This window comes from Pteropus vampyrus, unplaced genomic scaffold (assembly GCF_000151845.1).
Source record: "Pteropus vampyrus isolate Shadow unplaced genomic scaffold, Pvam_2.0 Scaffold3, whole genome shotgun sequence".
Classification (NCBI taxonomy): domain Eukaryota; kingdom Metazoa; phylum Chordata; class Mammalia; order Chiroptera; family Pteropodidae; genus Pteropus; species Pteropus vampyrus.
The window spans coordinates 3,322,414-3,342,132 of record NW_011888784.1 but is presented as its reverse complement, the minus strand read 5'-3'; the positions used below and the strand labels follow the sequence as shown (position 1 = coordinate 3,342,132).

The 19,719-nt window shown below is 45.6% G+C and overlaps 1 protein-coding gene across 1 annotated transcript in view; it reads right to left on the bottom strand.

The window, feature by feature from the left end:
- MYO5B (myosin VB) overlaps positions 1–19,719 on the bottom strand; it is a 256,918-nt gene that overhangs the window by 146,295 nt on the left and 90,904 nt on the right. The window contains exons 5-7 of the mRNA XM_023532044.1: positions 11,895–12,051; positions 2,986–3,129; positions 1,359–1,440 (exon numbers count right to left, since the gene is read on the bottom strand). Coding sequence (XP_023387812.1) covers positions 1,359–1,440; positions 2,986–3,129; positions 11,895–12,051 — 383 coding nt within the window. The remainder of the gene's footprint in view (positions 1–1,358; positions 1,441–2,985; positions 3,130–11,894; positions 12,052–19,719) is intronic.

The following is a 19,719-nucleotide window of genomic DNA, read 5'->3' as shown; positions in this document are numbered from 1 at the left end:
TGCATCCCCAGTGCCTAACACTGCCTGTGTAGGGTTTGATAGATGAAGCAACCAATGCTAAATTGCGTGGCACAGGCATGTAATGCTAGAGGAATTCATACATAAGTGAGTAAAGCAGAGTTAAGAGGGCAGACCGAGGTTTGAACCAGCTGGATGTATTTTAGCACCTGGGAGCATAGCTGGAGTGGTCAGAAGCAGACCTGGAACTGAGCCCTGGAAGACGGCCAGGGTTTGAGTCCAGGACAGCAAAGCTTCAGAAGCCTATTTTTCTCCAAGATGCACAAAGACCAACCAACCTCCGTCTAGACACCCAACTCTTCACAACATCTGCTAGTACTGGACCTCCCCATACAGATGACAGACCACGGACAAGATGCTTTGCAAACACAAGATGCTGTGTGGCCCCCAGGCTTGTCCTTATCTCACACATTTGTCAGGGGACGACTTTGAGGACTCAGTGTCAGGAGTCAGTCAATATTCCATGACAAAGGCCCTGTGCATAGGAGGGAGATGGCCAGGCCCCAAGGAGAGGTGCTACATTGCTATGGTCACAAGAACGAAAGTCTGCTCACTCCCCTTGCTTGGTCCTGGCTGGCAACTCCACTGGCTCCAAGTCAACAATCTCAAGGCAAACTACACTTGCTAAGGTCCCTAGGCAAACAGATTAGCAGACACAAGGGTGATTGGGACTCAATGAAAGGCTGTCTTTTTATTTGATGGGAGCAACAAGGTGACAACCCACTGGCTCTGTCTTGGTGGCTATAAGTGTGTCACATACTTTCTGCCTGCGCAGGAGAAATCAGAGAACTGTGGCTCACTAACTCTCAGCAGTCCAGTTTCAAACTCATTCCAAGCTCCTCTCTTACCATCCCCCGTGTGAGGCTCAGGCTTTATCTACGTGCCTCTCAGGCCATTCCCACTTTATTCTGGCTTTATCCTCTCTCTCCCTTCCTTCTTTTTCTGTGTCTCAGTCCTTAAATATGGCTTAAAATGGGCTTACCACAATTAAGCAATGAACATTAGTTAAATCTAGATCCTCATGGTTCGGACACATTTCTTATATCGAAAGTGGAAACATTCTTCAAAAGAACAATGCTTGAAAATTCTTTTATGCTCCGCAGGCATTGTTCCCCTCCCTGCCTCTTATCTTCTCAAGCACATTCTGTGGCCGGCAGCCTGGGTACAATTAACCCCATTTTACTAACTGGGCAGCGAAGCTCAAAGAGGTCTAGGGGACGTGCCCACAGGAGGGGCGGAGCAGAGACAAGAAGCCATGACACCTGGCTTTGAGCAGAGCACCCAGATTACCACCTGCTGCCACAGCCCACCCAGAGGACCGGCCCGCACCGTCGACTTACTGAGTGCGAGCTCTTTAAATTCCGGAAGACTGGCAGCAGCACAGAGCTGGTAAAAGATGTGGTAATTCCTCTCGTCATCCGCCTGAAGGAGGAACAAAGTTAAACAGTTTTAGGGCAGTGACCCCTCTAAGACTGTCCCCTCAGCCATTCTGACCCGAGGTGCTCTGGGTGACAGAGGTCAAGACTTTTCCTGCCGTATTCCTCCACACCTCTGCCCCTTTCAACTCCCACCTCCAGATTTTCCATTCACTATTATGAGGCCTTCTGTCAACCTGAGGATTTTTACCTCTTAAGAGAAAACATGCATTTTCTTTTTCCTCCTATGAAGAACATCACTGCTATTCTACAAACGGTGGGTCCATCAATCAACGCACACTTATTCAGAGGGCTGCACTGCTGGGCTAATGTTGCACGGACTGTTATTTCCCTGGTGTGGGCTCCCTTTCTCCTCTGGGAGGCTTGGAACTAAGTAAAAGCTATGCCCTTGCCCATCACATCAGGCTGGGCAGCCAGGAAAGGTCCACGACTGAGAGAGGACTGAAGAGTGAGCGTCTGGGCCAGACTTGCTTAAGCTGGCCGTCATCAGGGGGAGGGGCCTTCAGGAGGCCTGAGCAAAGAGGGCAAAGAAAGGGAATGCTCCAGGGCTGTTCAGTGAAGAATCTGGCCAGCGCCGTGGCCAGCACCCCAACCCGCACCCAGCACAGCAGGCTGTTTGCCTTGCTACAGCGAAATGAAGGGTGTGGAGTTGTCACACCCAACCTGGGAGGTCGATAGAAAGCTGGGCAGAAAAAAGAGAAAACAATAAAGCTGGTTAGAAAATTCTTTGGATATTTGGTAAGCATTAGCATGGAGACAGGCACCATGGAGAAAAAAACAGTTGACACTTTCTTTTGATGTCCCCTTTGAATGCAGCTGAGATGTCAAGGCTGAGAAGCCACCTGACCCGGGGGAAGAGCATGGAGCCGGCTCGCACCACGGCACACACCAGCATCTCGGTTCCACTGGGGGAGGACCACGCTCGGGTGGCGAGCTGCAGCGACCGCCACCAGAGGCCAGGGTGGAGGAGGAAGAGGGCACCGACAAGCGAAAGAGCACGTGGGGCGGAGGAAACGGAAGGTGAGGCCGGAGCAATGAAGAACCGAGTCGGGTGGGAAGTGGGAACCCCGTGTATTTGAAAAGAAAATGAGGTGGCCGAGTAGGTTTTTTCTTCCTTTTATAACCCACCAAATAAGAAGGTTCCTGGGGAAAGCTGAAACCCACGGACACCATATGACATTTCCTTGAGAATGACTCTGAAATCCACAAGGAACAGGGTCATCTTATTCTTCACTGTCTCGTCGGTGTCCCGCACAGGCTAACACATAACAGGCACTCAGTATGTCTGCTGATCGACTCCAAAAACAATACCCACTGAAAACAACAGAACTGGTAAAAGATTTTTCAGGCACGATACCTGGAGCACTTAAACACTTATTGATGAAAGAAAATAAAGAAAACCAAAAGAACAGGCATATCCAATTCCGGGCTCAAAAGCTGCGTTGCTCCTTGGGCACAGGGAGTGGGTCGGGAGGAAACAAACATCATCCATGAGGAAAAAATACAAAACCACCTCGGTCACACCACTCACCTGAAAGACCACTCTGGACTTCTCCAGCAGGTAGGTCCTCATGTTGGCCCCAATGATGTGGTACCTTTTGTCAAAGCCGATCTGAATATACTTTCCAAAACGGCTGCTGTTGTCATTGCGAGTGGTTTTAGCATTTCCGATGGCCTGTTGCGAACAAACGAGAGGTGTGAGAAACGAATTTTCTTAATTTCACGTGGCAGCATCTCCACTCTCTCCCTCTTCCCTCCTCTCAGAATCTTTCTGCTACTGGGATGGCAGTGGGCCAAGCGGAAACAAAACAAAACTTCATTTGCCTGCCTCCTTTACTCCTAAAAACAGCCAGTGAGAGTAATGAGTTGCTTGATGAGCTTTTTCCTTTTAAATATATTTCTAAGCACTTAGCTCGGGGCTAGGGGTCAGAGTTCCTGAGGTCCCTGAGTTTCTCTAAGTTTCTTCGGAAAATCTGGGTCTTGAGGACTTTATTGAAATGATATCCTTATAAGCATTTAATGAATACATATTGTGTTTGTCCAGCCATTGGTTGGCTCTTTAAAAGGGACTAAACAGCTGGAAGGTGCACCCCATTGTCCTTCCTCACTTCTTCCTTTTTCCTGCCTTGAATGCACACGCAATGGCTACAGCTACAGCAATCTCCTTGAGACCACGAGAGAAAGGTCTACGGAATCACAGAGACCACTGCTCTAGTGCCCTTGAGCCACCAAACCAATGCCAATACTCAACAGCTCTGAGCCTTTGGTGAGAAAAATAAACTCTCCGATGCTTTCTCCACTTTGATAGGATCTCCATGACTAAGTGGTCAAATAAATGGTCCTTCCGAGAAAGAGACAAAAAATCAACCACCACCCCTCCACACCTCATCATTAGGACAAATCAGGAAGCCATCACTCTCTTGGTACCATGTCTTGGTACATAGCTGCAGGAGACCAGTTCAAAACACTTGATGATAATTTAAAAAATGAGTGGCTAAATGACTGGTCTCAGTGAATATTCACTTTCTCTAAAACAACACATTGCCAATGGATTGGTAAAGAATACATTACTATTTTAATTCCTTTCATATGGTTTACTTTTTAGGTGGTTAAAGCGCTAGAAAAATATCCACTATAAGTTTTTGACTGTCTAGGAAATTAAGGCACAAAGAGTTTGAAAGAAAACCCCAAATCCCAATCTACCCTCCACCCCTCCCAGCCAAATCCAAGCCATAGAACTATCAGTATCTCCTGACATCCGAGAATGACGTAAGGCTCAGCTCATATCTGTTACTAACAGGGCAACAGACCAGCTGAAAGCCAATCGCTACCGTTTAAAGGGTCAAAAAATCGACATATACTCATGAAAATGGCCTGTTAAGTCTTGATGAGGAAAACTATCACCACTCCTATTTTTGAGAGGAGTAAAGCGAGGCCTTGAGTCATGCAACCATTCATTCGCAGGAACCTACGCCTAGCTTCACACCAAGGAAGCTACTTAGCCCAGGGTGGCGTGAGCTCTACATATCCACTCATCTTCCAAGTATACCTGCTGTGCTGTCCCAAATGTGCCACACATCTTCCCACCGCTCTGTCTTCCTGCCACAAGCCTAAGCCCAAGCCATCACTGTCTCTTTCCTGGACACTTCAGTGGCCTGTCTCCACGGGCCTCCCTGCTCCCATTCTTCTCACTGTCAACTCCCACCTGACCACCAGGATTTCTTCTAAAATGCACACTTGATTATTCCACTCCTTTGGGTAAAATGCATTAATGGCTTCCACTGCCCACTGAGATGAAGTTTCAAACCCTCGGCACAGCTTATGAGGCCCCGTGGGATCTGGCCCAGCCTAGCCTCACTTGCCCTTGGTCTCCACTCTTAAATAGTCCTGAGCTCATTTTTCTTCCTCAAAATCCCTGTGCTCCCTCTGCCCTCCACCCAAGTTTCCTCCTTTGGGGTACACTCTCTTCTCATGGCTTCCTTCATCTGGCTGGCTCCTCCTCTTTCTTCCACTTTCAGCTTAAATGCTGTTTCTTCAAGAAGTTTCCTCCTGCTACATGCTCCCGCCCAGGCCTCTACCTCCCCCTTGTGTCCCCCACCCCGTCCTCCATGAGCTATCGCCCTCGTCTCCATGAGTGGGGACTGGACGTCAGCACGGGATCTCCAGCACCTACCCAAAAGCACGGCACATGGTAGGCATTCAAAAATATTTGAGTGAACTGAAGAGTAAATGAACCTGGCTTTCAGTTTTCTTTTTTGTGAAATGAGAGTTTTGGAGTCCTTGTCCTCAAAGGTCACTTGGTACTCTACTGCCCTAAATTCTCCAGTTGGGGTTGCAAAATATACTTTTTCCTTTTGCGTTTAAAGTGTATAAAGCACCCAATGCATCACATATAATGTTTCCCTGGCAGAGAAGTGGGAGAAAGTGTAACTTTGTCATGTTGAGTTGCTCTGAGGGCATCTTAGAGCATGGAACAGCCCAAGGTCAGGACGGGCTAGAGCCCAGCCAAGCTGTCTGACTCTCGAAGAGATGACTAGTCAGAATAGTCTATGTCAGAAGCTCCCTCCGGTCAAGGGAGATTGGGACTCATGCCCTTCAGTATCCACCAACCTCATCATCTCGGCAGAGGCCTCCAGGCACCCACTCCTCTGCCCCAGAGAGATCTGATCCTTCAAGACACCACACAACAAGCCGCCATCATACTTTAGTGAGCCAATTCTGTTTGGAAGATGGCAAGGAGGGGCTGTGTTCCCTAAATATTGGTAAAAGCGATTGCTTTCCCAGGCTCCCATCGTAAGCCAGGGACTGGGCTGGCCTTTCAGTGTCCTTTAATCCTGACAAGAATCCCAAGAGGCAGGCGTTATGAACTTTCATCATACCGACGGGAAAACTTAGGCCCAGAAAGGATAAGAACCATGCTCAGAGCCACGTGGCTGGGAAGCGGCAACGCCAAGATATAAATTCAGATATGTCTGAGTCCAAAGCCTGTGTTCATCCTGCCAGTTTCATAATCCTTTTCCAATTCTCCAAACCACTCACTAGCCAGGAGCTGCCACACATGTGGGGAGCTTCTCACATCTCAAATAGCCAGGTCAAATCAGAGGAATAAGACAAAGTGACATTAACCCTCGCTTTTATCTTTTTAGGAAAAAAGAGAGGAAAATGGCATCTCAGAGGAATGGTAGGGAACCATCTCATTACTCTGAAAACTAGTAAGAAATCAAACATCTACCCTAACTTTCCTGTGCAAACTCTATCAGGGTAACTAGATGGTGAAGAGAAGTTCCTCTTCCTAGACTTAGTTCATAAATAAATGTAGGAGGATGAGAATATCACCATTGTGTAACTCCTGATAAATTAATAGATCTAGACATAATCAGTGGCTGCTTGATAGCACAAAAAGACAGCCAGATCGGCTATGCCTCTTGATGAAAACACGTAACACTGCCGATAAAAGATTCTTGGTTTTCTTAAGAAAAAAAAATTAGACCTCTGATTTGTACTACCCTTTTACAGGAAATACAGAGGACAAAGAAACATGTTAACAACATTGCGAGGATGCAATTGGCAAAGGCTAGTTTGTGGAAAATTCTAAAGGACAATCAAGCTTCAACAAGTCTCCATACCAAAATTTCAAAAAATCCGAAGTTTGTAATTTGTGAAATGGCAACAGAGCTTTTACCATACCCGAGATCATTCCCTGTAATAGTTGAGGGAAACCTCGCCCCAAGGTCTGAAGATCACTGTTGAAAGATCTACCCTCCCGACCTCTCTAGGCTGCCTTGAGAAGTGATGTAATATGAAGTGATGTATTTTGGAAGAATATAATGGTACCTACGAAGGAAAGAAGTGGTTTGTGTTATTACCACCAAACCCATAAACTCTGCTCTGGGGATGAAGAACTTCCAACTTCTGTGTGTGTGTGAAGAGCCTACATGCAGTTCTTCATTTTTTAAACCTGTGCTAGATTTTTCTGGTTACTGACTTAGGAAACATTTTGATGCATGAGGAAAGCAAGTCCAATTGTTACAGATGATAAAAACCCAGGCTTTGACCATCACTGACTCCATAGTACAACAAAAGAGGCAGATATGATACAAATAGTTAAAATTTGGAAAATGAGCAAATGATATAAGCAGGAAATTTACAGAAGAAACTCATATAACCAATAAACATCAGAAAAAGATAATCCGCTTCAGCGGTAATTAGAGAAATGCAGACTAAAATGACAGCCCAGAGTGGCAATAACCAAGAACTTTGATACTATGAAATGATAATGTGTGTGTGTGGGGGGAAGGAACTCTCATTCACTGCTGGTTTAAATGTAAACAGGAACAAACTTTCTGAAGAATAACTGAGCATATCCAGTAAAACTGAACATACGTGTACCTAACAATTCATCAACTCTCCTTCTAGATACTACCTAGAGGAACTCACATAAGTGTACAAGTATGCACAAGAATGTCCAATGTGGACTGTATTTGACAATAAAAAAATATATATATATAACCTAAATGTCTACCAACAGAGAGAATAAATAAAATGTGATATATTCATACAAGGGAATACTATAAAGCTGTTCAACTAAGTAAACTATAGCGTGATTCACGGATAAACTTTTTTAAATGTTGGGTGAAAAGCAAGTTACAAAATGGTTGATAAGACTATGACACCATTTATATACGACAACATTCTCTGTGGTTTGTGGATACACAAATATGTAGTAAAACGAAAATGGACTGGAACAAGTAATTCCAAATTACTGGCATATACAGTAACAAGGTCTATACCTAGTAGTTTGGAAACAGAGAGAAGGGAGCAATTGGCCATGGCCAGCAGAATGAAAAGGCTTTACGAAGTAACAAGTGACGTGGATCTTCACGGGTACGTAGACTTTTACCAGTGGGGAAGGAGCAGGGATTCTACTTAAGGATACGGCATGGGCCAAGGGAGAGGCCATGTGAGAGAACGGGCAAGTGCGAAGTGGCTAGAGCATGCTGAAGTGTGAGAGGAAACCAGAGGAGATGGGATCAGGGAGGTGCCGGGGGGCAGATTCTTACATGAATTGGTTAACAGTTGTTGGCTTTCTTCATCTTAAAAAAAAAAAAAAGTCAAGCCCTGAAATATTACAGGGTTACTGGTCTTAGTTTCTATCCATCTCTGTTAACTGAAACACTAGCCTTCTTTCTCTCTCCTAGGATGGGGGGAGTCTCTGTGGCTTCCACAGTTGTATGCCAGCAGACTCCAGTCACCCCCAAGAATCACGGGACTCTCCTGGCCTGGACTTCGGTTCTGTTCCTGCTTTAACGGTCTCTTGATTACCAATCAGTGCAGACTGTGAGTCAGTCCCTCCCGGGATGCTGACAAGCTCTTACACAGAACAGGATTAGAGCGCTCTGGCCCTGACAATACATCAGCCCAATCCATCCTCAAGTCACTTTTAATTCAAACAACTGCCACTTAGCACAGCCCACTGGGAATGCTGCCTCCTCAGACCACCCCCAACTCGGTCTCTCCAGGAGGTGCCTTCAGTTGCTGGGCTGTGCTAACAATGAGATAATGACATGACCATAACTGATTGCTTCATCGGGAGGTCCATCCTTCCCCAGGACAGAGGCAGGGCAATCAGTAATCAGCTGTCGCCTGATTAAGACAGGCCTTGTGTTGGCTGTAAGCCTCTGAGGAACCACAAAGCTGACTGGGCTTCCTGACACGAGGGTCCAGCTAGACTCCAAATTTGTGGAAAGGAGATTTAGAGGTGCAAAAGGCTCTCTTTCTTTGCTTGGCAACTCTTTTTCTAACCCCACCCAGACTACTCCCTGGCTATAATTATTCCATTCCACGTTTATATCCAAGATTTCTCTCAAATATAACATGTAAGAACAGCTCAAGGGATAGTCTCTAGGATGACAAAATTCTGTACACGACAGAATGAGACTTCAGGACTTACATAGTTTCCCAAGTACCAGCTGCACAAGGTAGAAATTTAATGTTCTGAGCCAAAACTACTGTAGTGTTTATTTACACAACATCGTGCAAGATTAGGTCGGTTCGCGTATATACATTCCTCCTCCTTCAGACTTTAGCAACTGCACCACATCTTGTGTACTTTGTGGTGTAGTTATTGCGCTCATGTTTCTCCCATGCCAAAGCGCCCTGCCTCCCCAGCAGTCCACCGGCCTACTCAGGTCATAATGGACACTGAAAACATTAGATCATTTTAGACCACTGTCATTTAAAAAGCATTATCAAAGCAGGAACTCAAACACATACTGTATACCAATGGTCACAGTAACATCATCCACAGTAGCCAAAAAGTGGAAACAATCCAAGTGTCCATTAACAGAGGAACAAAGAAATCAAATACGGTATATCCTCACAATAAATTATTACCTGGCCATAAAAAGGATACATTCTATAACACAGATAAACTTTAAAAACGTGCTAAGTGAAATAAGCCAGACAGAAAAGGACAAATATTGTATGACTCCACTCGTATGAGGTACCTAGAAAAAGCAAATTCATAGAGACAGAAAGAAGAACAGAAGTTACCAGGGGCTGGGGGCAGGGAGAAGAGAATTAGTGTTCGATGGGCACAGAATTCCTGTTTGGGAAGATGAAAAAGTCTTGGAGATAGATAGTGGTGATGGTTGCACAGCATTGTGAATGCACTTAATGACACTCGACTGTATACTTAAAATGGTTAAACTGACAAATTTTATGTATGTTTTGTCACAATAAAATACAATTTTAAAAATCATTCACCTTGGGTCTTATACGTGTTTAATAACGTAGTACTCTGCCTTCAGTAAATTCTCATCTTGACTAACAACTTTGTTCCATCATCGGAGATCAAACAGGTTTATTCCCTTCTCTGTTTTGCCCAGAGTAACTATTTACTCTATTTCCAAACGAAGAGGCACTCTGTGTCTTTGAAATCTTACTGCCTAAAGATGAACTGAATTTTGAAATTCGGAGGCAAAGGAGAGGCTGAAAGCCTGGTTTCACTCCCATTTGAGATGAAACATGATGCTAATGGTACTTTCAAAGCTGCCTCAATTTAGGTGCAGTCGATGGTCCAAGGGGGAGGCCCAGGCCACAGTCCATAATCATTACTTTCCAAATTGGTAGGCCATGGCCAGGCCCCTGCCTCAGAGCTGAGAATCAATGCTGTGAGCAAATGGCCGATCAATTAAATGTCTGACAATAGTTAAATGAAACAAGTTATGGTAAAACCATCTATTAACAAATGTTGCAGCAGTAAGACAGTTCATATAAAGTTTAATGATATGGAGACAAGGCTCATTCTAAACTACTCAGCGGACCAAAACGTTGAATGATTATCAGCAGGCAGTAGGACTGGGGAGATTATTTCCTCATTCTTCCATATTGTCCAGTGAGTCTTTCTTACTTTAATAGGTCAGTGGTTCTTCAAGTGTGGTACCCAGACCAGCGGAATCAGCATCACCTAGGAACTTGTGAACAATGTAAATCTGTGGGACCCTCCCCAGACCTTCTGAAGCAGAAACTCTGGGGGTGGGGCCCAGCCATCGCCTTAAACAAGCCCTCAGGTGATTCTGATGCAGGGCAAGTTTAAGGACCACTGTAACAGAATAGTTTTTCTTTTTGTTTTTATCTGTTTGTAAAAATGCTTTCAACTGCAGTAACCATTTCATATAAGAACAGATACTTAAAACTGCTTTCGTTAAACTCTTAATGAACCCATTGTGTCCTGTGACTCAGTGGAGAATGAAATTTCTCCCAATAATGCAACTTTGTCGGCAGGAGATTTTGCCTGGATAATCAACGAACTCCTACAAATTGAGACTCAGAATTACTCCTGCACTTGATAATGGAAGAAGGAGAGAGAGAGAACCTAGGAGGGTCCAGGCAGGTTCTTGTTCTCCCCAGCTACAAAATAATCTGAAAGACCAACCACTTTGGTGACTTGTGTCTCAATCAATGGGGCTCAAGGCACTGCAGAGAAATCTGATGCTATCTTGGCAGCTGTTGGTCTTAACTGAATTTCTTCTTATTAAAACAAAGGGGCTACCCAGGGCTGGCATAAGGTAGAATCCTACCAGACTGCAACTCAGACAATAATGACGAGCCTCAGCTTCAAAGGCAGGAAATCGAAGCTGGCCCAGGAACTGTGTGGCCAGTCAGTTCTTATAAAGAGATAAAAAAGAGTTCTGACTCTAAAACATGATTAGTTAAGGTCCAAGTTTTAGGAAATCGCTGGCCTTGCACCTGCACTGACTGCTCTGAGCCTACCGGGCCCAGAGAGTGATGGGGAGAGTGTGAAGATACAGACAGGACCTGCCCCGGCCAGCTCATGCCCTCACAGGATCTTCAACAGACTCCATGTTATCACACGGCCTTTGGTTCTACTTCCCCACCAACCCCCCACCCTCACTCCACACACACACCCTCCAAAGATAAAATGTACAAATTTGTTTTGGGGTTGGGGGGGAAGAAATCTTCTACCTAAGCTTCCCCACTCCCATGAGAATTGCCCTCCTGGTTCAGTGGGCCTTTGAGCATCGAATGGTTTTGGTGGATTTGATGGATTTGATGACGCATGATAGTAGCAGGGAGGGAAACGGCAGCAGAGGTGGCAGTAGATGGGGAAGGGCCACCTCTACGGCATTCAGCAGAGTCAAAGGACAGGAAAACATGAAGAGGACACGCCATCTGATACTGGGGACCTGGAGGTTGCTACCAGGTTAGATTATTTCCCATCTACAGTCCTAGAGGCATCTTCGTAATTTTTTCCTCAATGGCAGACAATGGGCTTTCAGGGAATGACATGAAGGTCAACCACGTGAGATGCTTTCAAGGATTCTTGTGATCAGCCATGCAAGGCTGGACACCCAGCAGCCTTGCTGCCAGTGGAATGGACTCCAACCAGGAAGGCCTCGGGTGTTTGGAAGGCTTTACCTCCATGATGGGACTGGACGCCAGGACCTTCTCTTCGATGTTGGTGTCACTGGCTGAGCCACCAACCGTGGCAAAATAGCGCATGGCATACTTGGCTGACACAGTCTTGCCGGCTCCAGACTCCCCGCTGACTATGATGGACTGGTTCTTCTCGTCTCTGGAAGAGAAAAGGCTCTGGTCAGTCGCTGGCTGTGGAAAGGCTTTGCTGCCTTCCAGAGACTTGGCTGACGAGGGCCTGAGCCCAAACAGGAGTATCGCTCCCTTTTTAGGGATCAATGTGAGGGATAGCATACAAATAGTCCTCCCCCAACCCCCACATGCCTGCATGAGATCTGAAAAAGCAAGAAAAAGAAAGGAGTTCTCAAAAGTGCTTGGCACACAAATGGCATATATTCTTTATGACCCACAGGACAAGGACGCAGCCACCGGTCACTCTGCTAAGTTCTCTCTGGATGCAGTACCCCCTAGATCATTACCATACATATGTCACTCCCTTCTGAGAGTTTACATATATAACCTTTCAGGTCTATATTCCCACCTTTAGTTCTACTTTGTGCCACTGTATAAGATATTTTTTTTTTCAAGAATGAGGATCTTTTCTTCTCTTGTATTTAAGCCTAGCATGCCAGCAGTTTTGAACATTTTTGCTCACATATATGTATCACAGAGGGCAGCCATTGACTCCTAGGCTGATCTTGCTTCAAGTTTCCCAGAAAAAAAAAAAAAAAAGATAAAACAGCTATCAGTTGCAATAAGAAAGATTTCAGTCTGACTAAATGGAAGGCAGAGAGAAGATATTCTACATCAGATCTATATTTATCCCTTTAAAACAGATACCAGGAAGACAGACAAATAATGGAAAAAACAGTTTAATAGGTCTCCAAGGAAGATGGATGTTCAAGCAGGTTTGGGAAATAAACTGCTGGTGAGGGTTATACTCAGCCATCTACCTCCAGTTCACAAATCCACTGCCAGGAGACAAGCATTTTGCTTTCAATCTCTAGTGCCTGGCACAAAATATATACTCAATATACACTGTTGGAGTATAAGCAACTGAGGGATCAAGCAATCTCCCCTTTTCCAGATGAGGAAACAGAGAAGTGTGAAGGTAGGTTAAGAACACAGGTCTCCCAGCACCAGCCCAATACTGCTAGCACCAGCTCCTATGGCTTCCTGGGCAGAGCAGGCTGTAGAAGAATGGACAGAGAAGCTACCATGGGCTACCTCTGCCTGCCCCACCTTACTACTTATTAAAACACGTAGGCTACAGCTTATAGGCATAAGTGAACGAATGAATGTTAGCCCTGCTTCTGATCTGGGCCAACAGCCAAGAAGCTGAAAAAGTACAATGATCTTGATGTCAACTAGAGGTTAACTAGAAAGACAGAAAGAACTGGACTGGGGCTGGGAGCACCAGGGAAGGCTCAGGTGTGGCACCTGAGCTGAAGAAACCTTAACATTCAGCTGCTCTTCAAGGTCAGCAAAGAGCTGCGTGGTCTCAGCTCACACAAACTGTCATCAAGGGGAGGGACCTGAGTGAGTACAAGTGGCTGGTAGATACTGCTGAAAAGATGAAAATGAAAAAACTTATTTTTCAAATTGGCTATATAACCAATTACTTGAAAATGGATATAGAACCCTACTAAGTATTTGGAGGGTGGAAAGCAGCAGCTTCCTGAGACCCTTGTGGTCCTAGGATATCATTGTTGTCATCATAGCGTCTCTTTTTGCTTCATTCCTGTGAAATCTTTACATTGAAAGGTGGCCTCTAAAGAAACCTGTGGATGCTTACATCTCTCATTCTCATTTTTTTAAATTTTATGTGACATCCACTGGGCCCTGGGGATCATGACGGGTGCCATCTCTCCTTTCAACACTTTCATAATCGACTCCTTAGAGAACTGCTCAGAAGCGCGACCATCCAAGGCCATTAAGAGTCTACCAGGCTGAGTGTCAGACCCTCTGAAACAGACTCCAGTTTGATGCCACCTTGAAGACTCCCTGAAACTGCAAGGAGGAGACCTGGGTCGCAGGGGCCACACCCAAAGTTTGGAGATTTGCCTAAAGTCTGTAGGTTTAACCTAAAATAAGTGGATGAACACATGATGTCTGAGCCTTAGGCTTCAGCAGAGAACCATGCAGAAGGGAGAGTTACTATCTAAAGAACTTAGGAAGTATCCTTGGGAGCAACGTATGATGCCAAGAGAAGATGAATCAGACCAGAGGGGGTGAGTGAGTGCCGCCAAGCTCCCAGGAACAACACAGCACACCCAGGAAACTGGACTTCGAGAAGACCCAGATAACATATTACATTTGACATAAAGAAGAAGGCACAAATCAGTGATACCTGTCACTTTTCACTTGCAGTGTTAAGATCGGAATTGCCCTGTGCATCACTGGGAAAAATGACTTAGGGATCGAGCAATCCCCTCTTTTCCAGGAAAGAATGGCTCGGGAAAGATAATGACCCATCCAACAGGCGGAAAAGTTTGAGGAACAAGGAGGCTATCCTAAGGGTAAGTGGCCAGGAATTCAAAAAGGGGGACTGGTTTATGTGACAACAAAGTGTCAGGAACTCCAAAGAAGGAATCAAGGTAGGGAAGCAAACAAACAAAAAAATCGGCAGGATGCAGAGGCAAATTTTGTTGTTATTAAAATGCATGTGCATGACCAAGATAATATCAGGGCTTATAAACACCCTCAAGTTTAAAAATCTTTACGTTCGAGACTTTGGGCATGAGGACGTCTGGGTAATGGCCATTCGTGCTAACTCCTGCCTAAACGGATGGCTACTAGATCTGATGCTGACATGCAGGCTAAAGTCAGGTAAACTCACATCTTCTTAGACCAACAAGTACCTTTTAACAACTTCCCTAACTTAGAACAATTTGGAATACTTTTTTAAATTTATGATTTTTATTTGGCTCCATTGGACTTCTGTATCTACTACCTGCTCCCATTCCTAGTCCATTACAGGGCTAAGTGCCCATTAGGCATATATACACGACTTCATAACAGCCTGTGACTTGGCCTTAAGGGATGCTGTGCAACAGCACTGTCACCTTGTACTGCACATATTAACTTCGCTCTCAACTCAATTAGAAAATTGGAAACCAGAATATGGGCAACAAAAAACAAACTTACATTGGAACCGTGATTGTACTACTGATTAACTATATCCGACTTTGGACAAAGCCATTAACTTATTTGACCCCTAGTTTATCTCAATCTGGTATCTTATGACTTTGATCCCCCACTATGCTCTTTTAAGTGGTCGCCCTGAGTTAGGTACCTAGGTCTCTAATTCATCTTAACACTCCTTCCAGATTAAATGTCTAAAGCATAGTTCTAATTATGTTTTCCCCACTCGAAAAGAGTTAACTACTCATTGCCTATAGAATCCAATCCGAACTCCTTACTTGAGCATTCAAAATCCTCCACAATGCATATCCCTAACACTAAAACCCTTAATAAGTGGGAGCAAACTATTGTGCTTTGAAAAGAACAATGGGCTTTTGAGTCTCAGAGTAGGGCCTGAGTCGAGTTCTGCCATCAGTAAGCTCTCTGTAAGCCTTAACCATCTTACCTCCCATTTTATAGATTTGCTGCAACATTATATGAGATGACCTCTGCACTTCATGTAAGATGATGGTATTGCAGTTCAGCCAAACTGGACGACTCGTCAGTCTTTGAAACTACACACTTCCTCACCACTGCCATTTATAGTTTTCCCTCTGCCTGAAATTACCAACGGACACGTTTCCACTGGAGTCCTGCCCACGTCCCAAGTCCACTCCGTCCAGACCCCTGATCCAGGCAGCCCAGCAGGCCCTTCTTTCTCCATATTCTGAAGTCCCACATCATTCGCTCTGGGCCACTTTTAATACATTATCACATTGCAAATTACACTGAGAGCAGTTTCAAATTATGGTCACTTAGAGCTGCTTGTGAGGGAGATAATTTATAAACATAAAATTCTACCCAATGTCCTTCAAAAATACAGCCCATGTGTGCCTCCATCCATTCAGCCCAATTATAGACACAATTTAGCTGGTAACTTGGGTCAATCTGCTTTTTAATAAATCCTTTTCTCCTGAGCCCAGTGAAAGTCTCTTTATTTAGCAAAAGGAACATCATGGTCAAGAAATTATACACTCAGCGTTATTCAGGGGCAGGCTACTGTCTGTCAGGAAGGTACACATTATTCCAAACAGGAAAAGTCCCTGAAAGGCCTATGCCTCAGGCGAGAGCACAGGATTCTGAGGTAAAGAACCCAGCCATCCTCCACCTTCCAGGTAAATCACCAATGGCCAACACGTACGTGCATAGCTTCCCCAGTTCACACTGGACCCCCATCCGTGACACCTTAGAGGCAGGATCTAATTGCTGCTAAACCACCTAAACCAGCAAAAATTTCCCACCAACCCACTGTAGCATTTTAAGCTCCCTGAACGAGGTCCACCAATCTCCCCTCCCCGCTTCCTGGTGGGGCTGCGTGGGGAGGGGAGTGGAACAGATGGCTATCAAGGCTCCTGAGGTCACTCCACAGAAGGAGAGCCCTGCTGATCAGCCAAAGAGACCCCGCTTAAACTTTGTTTTGAGAAATCCCCCTGAAGTGTTGTCTTGCTTGGGTTTCCTGTGGAGAATAATTTGTCAGCATGGCCTCCCAATAAACAATAGGTACACAGAACCCTCAGGGAGACACCACTCTAGGTGTCCCCAGACTAAGAGAAGCCCCAGAAGAGCTTCAGAGCAACCATCTTGGTGTGGGCAAGGCCAGGTGCCCCACCCTCAAACATAGGTGGCACCTCCATCCTCCCACTTGACACCCCGTGCCCTAACAACCACAGTCCATCCACACACTAGTCACTGAACTAAGAGCTCATGGAGTGCAGGCACTCACTCTAGCCTTGAATCCCCAGGGCTCCTGGCACTCAAACTTCTCCATCCCCGCCCCCCACACCTTCCCCATGTAAACAGCACCAGCCTCCGTGCACCAACTCCAGCCACAAATCTAGGAGGCATGTGGATTCCTCCCCATCCTTTTGAACTCATCTCCCGATACAGTCTGTGCTCTTCTCTGTACCTCTTAGCCCCAGCCATCATCATATGACATGCATCACAACAGCAGACTTCTGCCCTCAACTCTCATCCTCCTGTAATACAGCCTCCTTACGTGACTTTCTGTACGTGAGTATTGGATCACACCTTGCCCCCACCTTAAGCCTTCCCATGGTACTCCTCTGCCTTCTCAGAGCCAAGCTCCACTGTGTTCACGGCTCTATGGGAGCCAGCACCTCTCTTCCCGGCTTCATCTTGTGTCATTCTTCTCTTTGTTCATCATGTTCAAGCCACACAGGGCTTCTTTCTTTGTTCCTTCGCAGTTCACAGGTGCCTGAAGCGAGTCCAGCTCAAACTGATTCTCCCCCTTTGCTCTCACAACTCTTAATTCTTGGTATTCAATCTTCTCCTGCCTTATGGCAACTCATGTATCACTGCTTTTCGATGTAATTAATTACCTACTTACATCATGCTCGAATGGTGGACAAAATTCTTAGCCATGTATCCCTTGCTTAGGTTTCATAAGACTACTGGGTGCCAGTGCTCCCATTTTAAAGAAGATAAAACGGAAGTTCAGAAAGGCCAAGTGATACGCCCAGTGTTCTCAGCGAGCGAGGCACTGAGCACAAACTCCATGTGCCTGCACAAATTCGCTGTGGGATGTGCTGTGACGTCTCTAACTTTCTTACACTCTTTCTTGTATAATAAAACATCTCTTATTGAATCCCTCCTAACAAATCTAGCCTCAGTATAAGAGATTAGATATGAATCAGTTGTCCTCAGCACTGGTTGGCTACACCTCACCCCCTTAGCTGAAACATCACTTCTGCAGAAGCCGTACCCTCCCTTCATAGCATTCACTATATAATTTATATTTTACTTGTCTCCTTGGTAGTGTACCTTACACCTTTGTTTCCCCACGAGCCCGTAAGTCCCATGATGGCCGATCTCAAATGCAGGGGCTTGGGTGGGTAGGGCGGCACCTGGATTAGGTCAAGAGGAGAGCACTGGCAGGGGCTGCCACACATGGTGTTCCATACAGGCCGAGTCCAGGGTCTGGACACCTCTAGGGGTGTGCAATTTAGTGCCCACAAAAATCAAACTTGGTGGTCTCTGCCCTGTGCTCAGTCTCCCATGCTTGCCCATCAGAAGGGGACCAAGAGCAGGGGTGCCATGCCTCAGACAGGCATGACTCTATTTTCCTGAATTGGGCCCTCCTGAGGGAGGATAAAGAGGGGAAACGTGCACTGAGGCCCCCCACACAGTGCAGCAGTCAAACAAGAGGAAGGAGAAGTCTGGCTAAGACACACTAGGAAGGAGTCCCCATCTCTAAGGCCCTCCATTGTGTCCTCCTCTGGTGACAAATCATCTGAAAATTTGGGTGTGTCAGTGGAATATATTCTGTTCACTAATGGGATCATAAATCTACTGTTTCTTGCCTGTCTATGTCTGTCTAGTCTCTAATTATACTTTCAACACCATCATCACAACATAGATCATCTACGATGGTTTAAACAAAACTGCACAAGAGAATGGGGACACGATTTTTAATTAAGAATTCTGTTCAACCAAAATGTTTGTGTCAGTACCACGGACAGCGTTAATAAATGGGAGACACGCTAGAAAAATACAATTAAAATGAATCTTAGATGCAATGCTAAAAAAATGACAATACTGTATGTGATATGACACTATCTTTAAAATCTTGAATAAGCAAAAATAAACAACATAATGCTTAAGGATATAAAGAAAGAACTATATTAATACAAAATGATACCAAAATCCTATTGGAGTGGAGAAAATTAGGTAAAGTCAGGTGGAGGGCAGAATCAGATTGGGGGAATAAAATTAGGTCCTGTGGGGAGGAAAGAGAAAGGCTAGGGACAGAGGTAAGTCAGGGTAGAGGTTGAGTTAGGTGAGAGGGATCCAGAAAATTACAGTGAGGCAGATTTGGGCTGGATACAGGGCTGCACAACTACAATGAGTCTAAAGTTAAAGGCTTCCTCCCAAGGTAGGAGGCACTACAGAACCTTTCTGCCGTGAGAGGAGGCCGGGCCAGAAAGCCCCAAGCAAGAGAATTTATGAGCCGTGCCAACAAGAAAGCCAGACCTCAGAGTGGGGAGGAGGAGGTACATCCTGGGCTCCTGGAGGGAGGGCACCTGTGTGAGGGGGTCCTCCAGGCCCTGGGTTCCAGCCATGAGGGAGGTGGACAGGCATCCCTGAACACCCCTACCATCGGCCCCCACCACCACGCCCTCCCCTCCACCAGGCAGGGCTGTGTGCTCGGGCACAGCTCAGAGCTCAAGCCATCGGGAGGGCCGTCATAAATAGTCCCTGGAAACTGCTTTAATTGATACTTAACCATCGGAGTCCCAAGGGTCTTCTCAGTAAGAAGAAATTGAAGCTCTGACAGTGTAGGAGCTAAGTACTTGGCACTAATATCCAAGTATCATTTTCCCACTTCAGTTTCACAGCAGCCTTGGGAGTGCAAAGTCCTATTTATAAACTACCTAGGTGCAGTGTGAGACAGGTAGCCGCGGAATTAATCCATCCCTTCCACTTACTTGCATTCCCAGGAGAGGCTTCTCCTCTCAGATGTGATAGCATTGCAGAAAGAACCTCAGGAAGATGCAGCAAGCCCATCCCTCACTGGCAGAGAGGCAGGGGCAGGGTAAGGCTAAAAACTGTTTAGGGAGCACCTCACCATAGACAGGGATGCCCCAGCTTCTCGGCTATTAAAATAAGGAGCTGAGAGATAATCCCT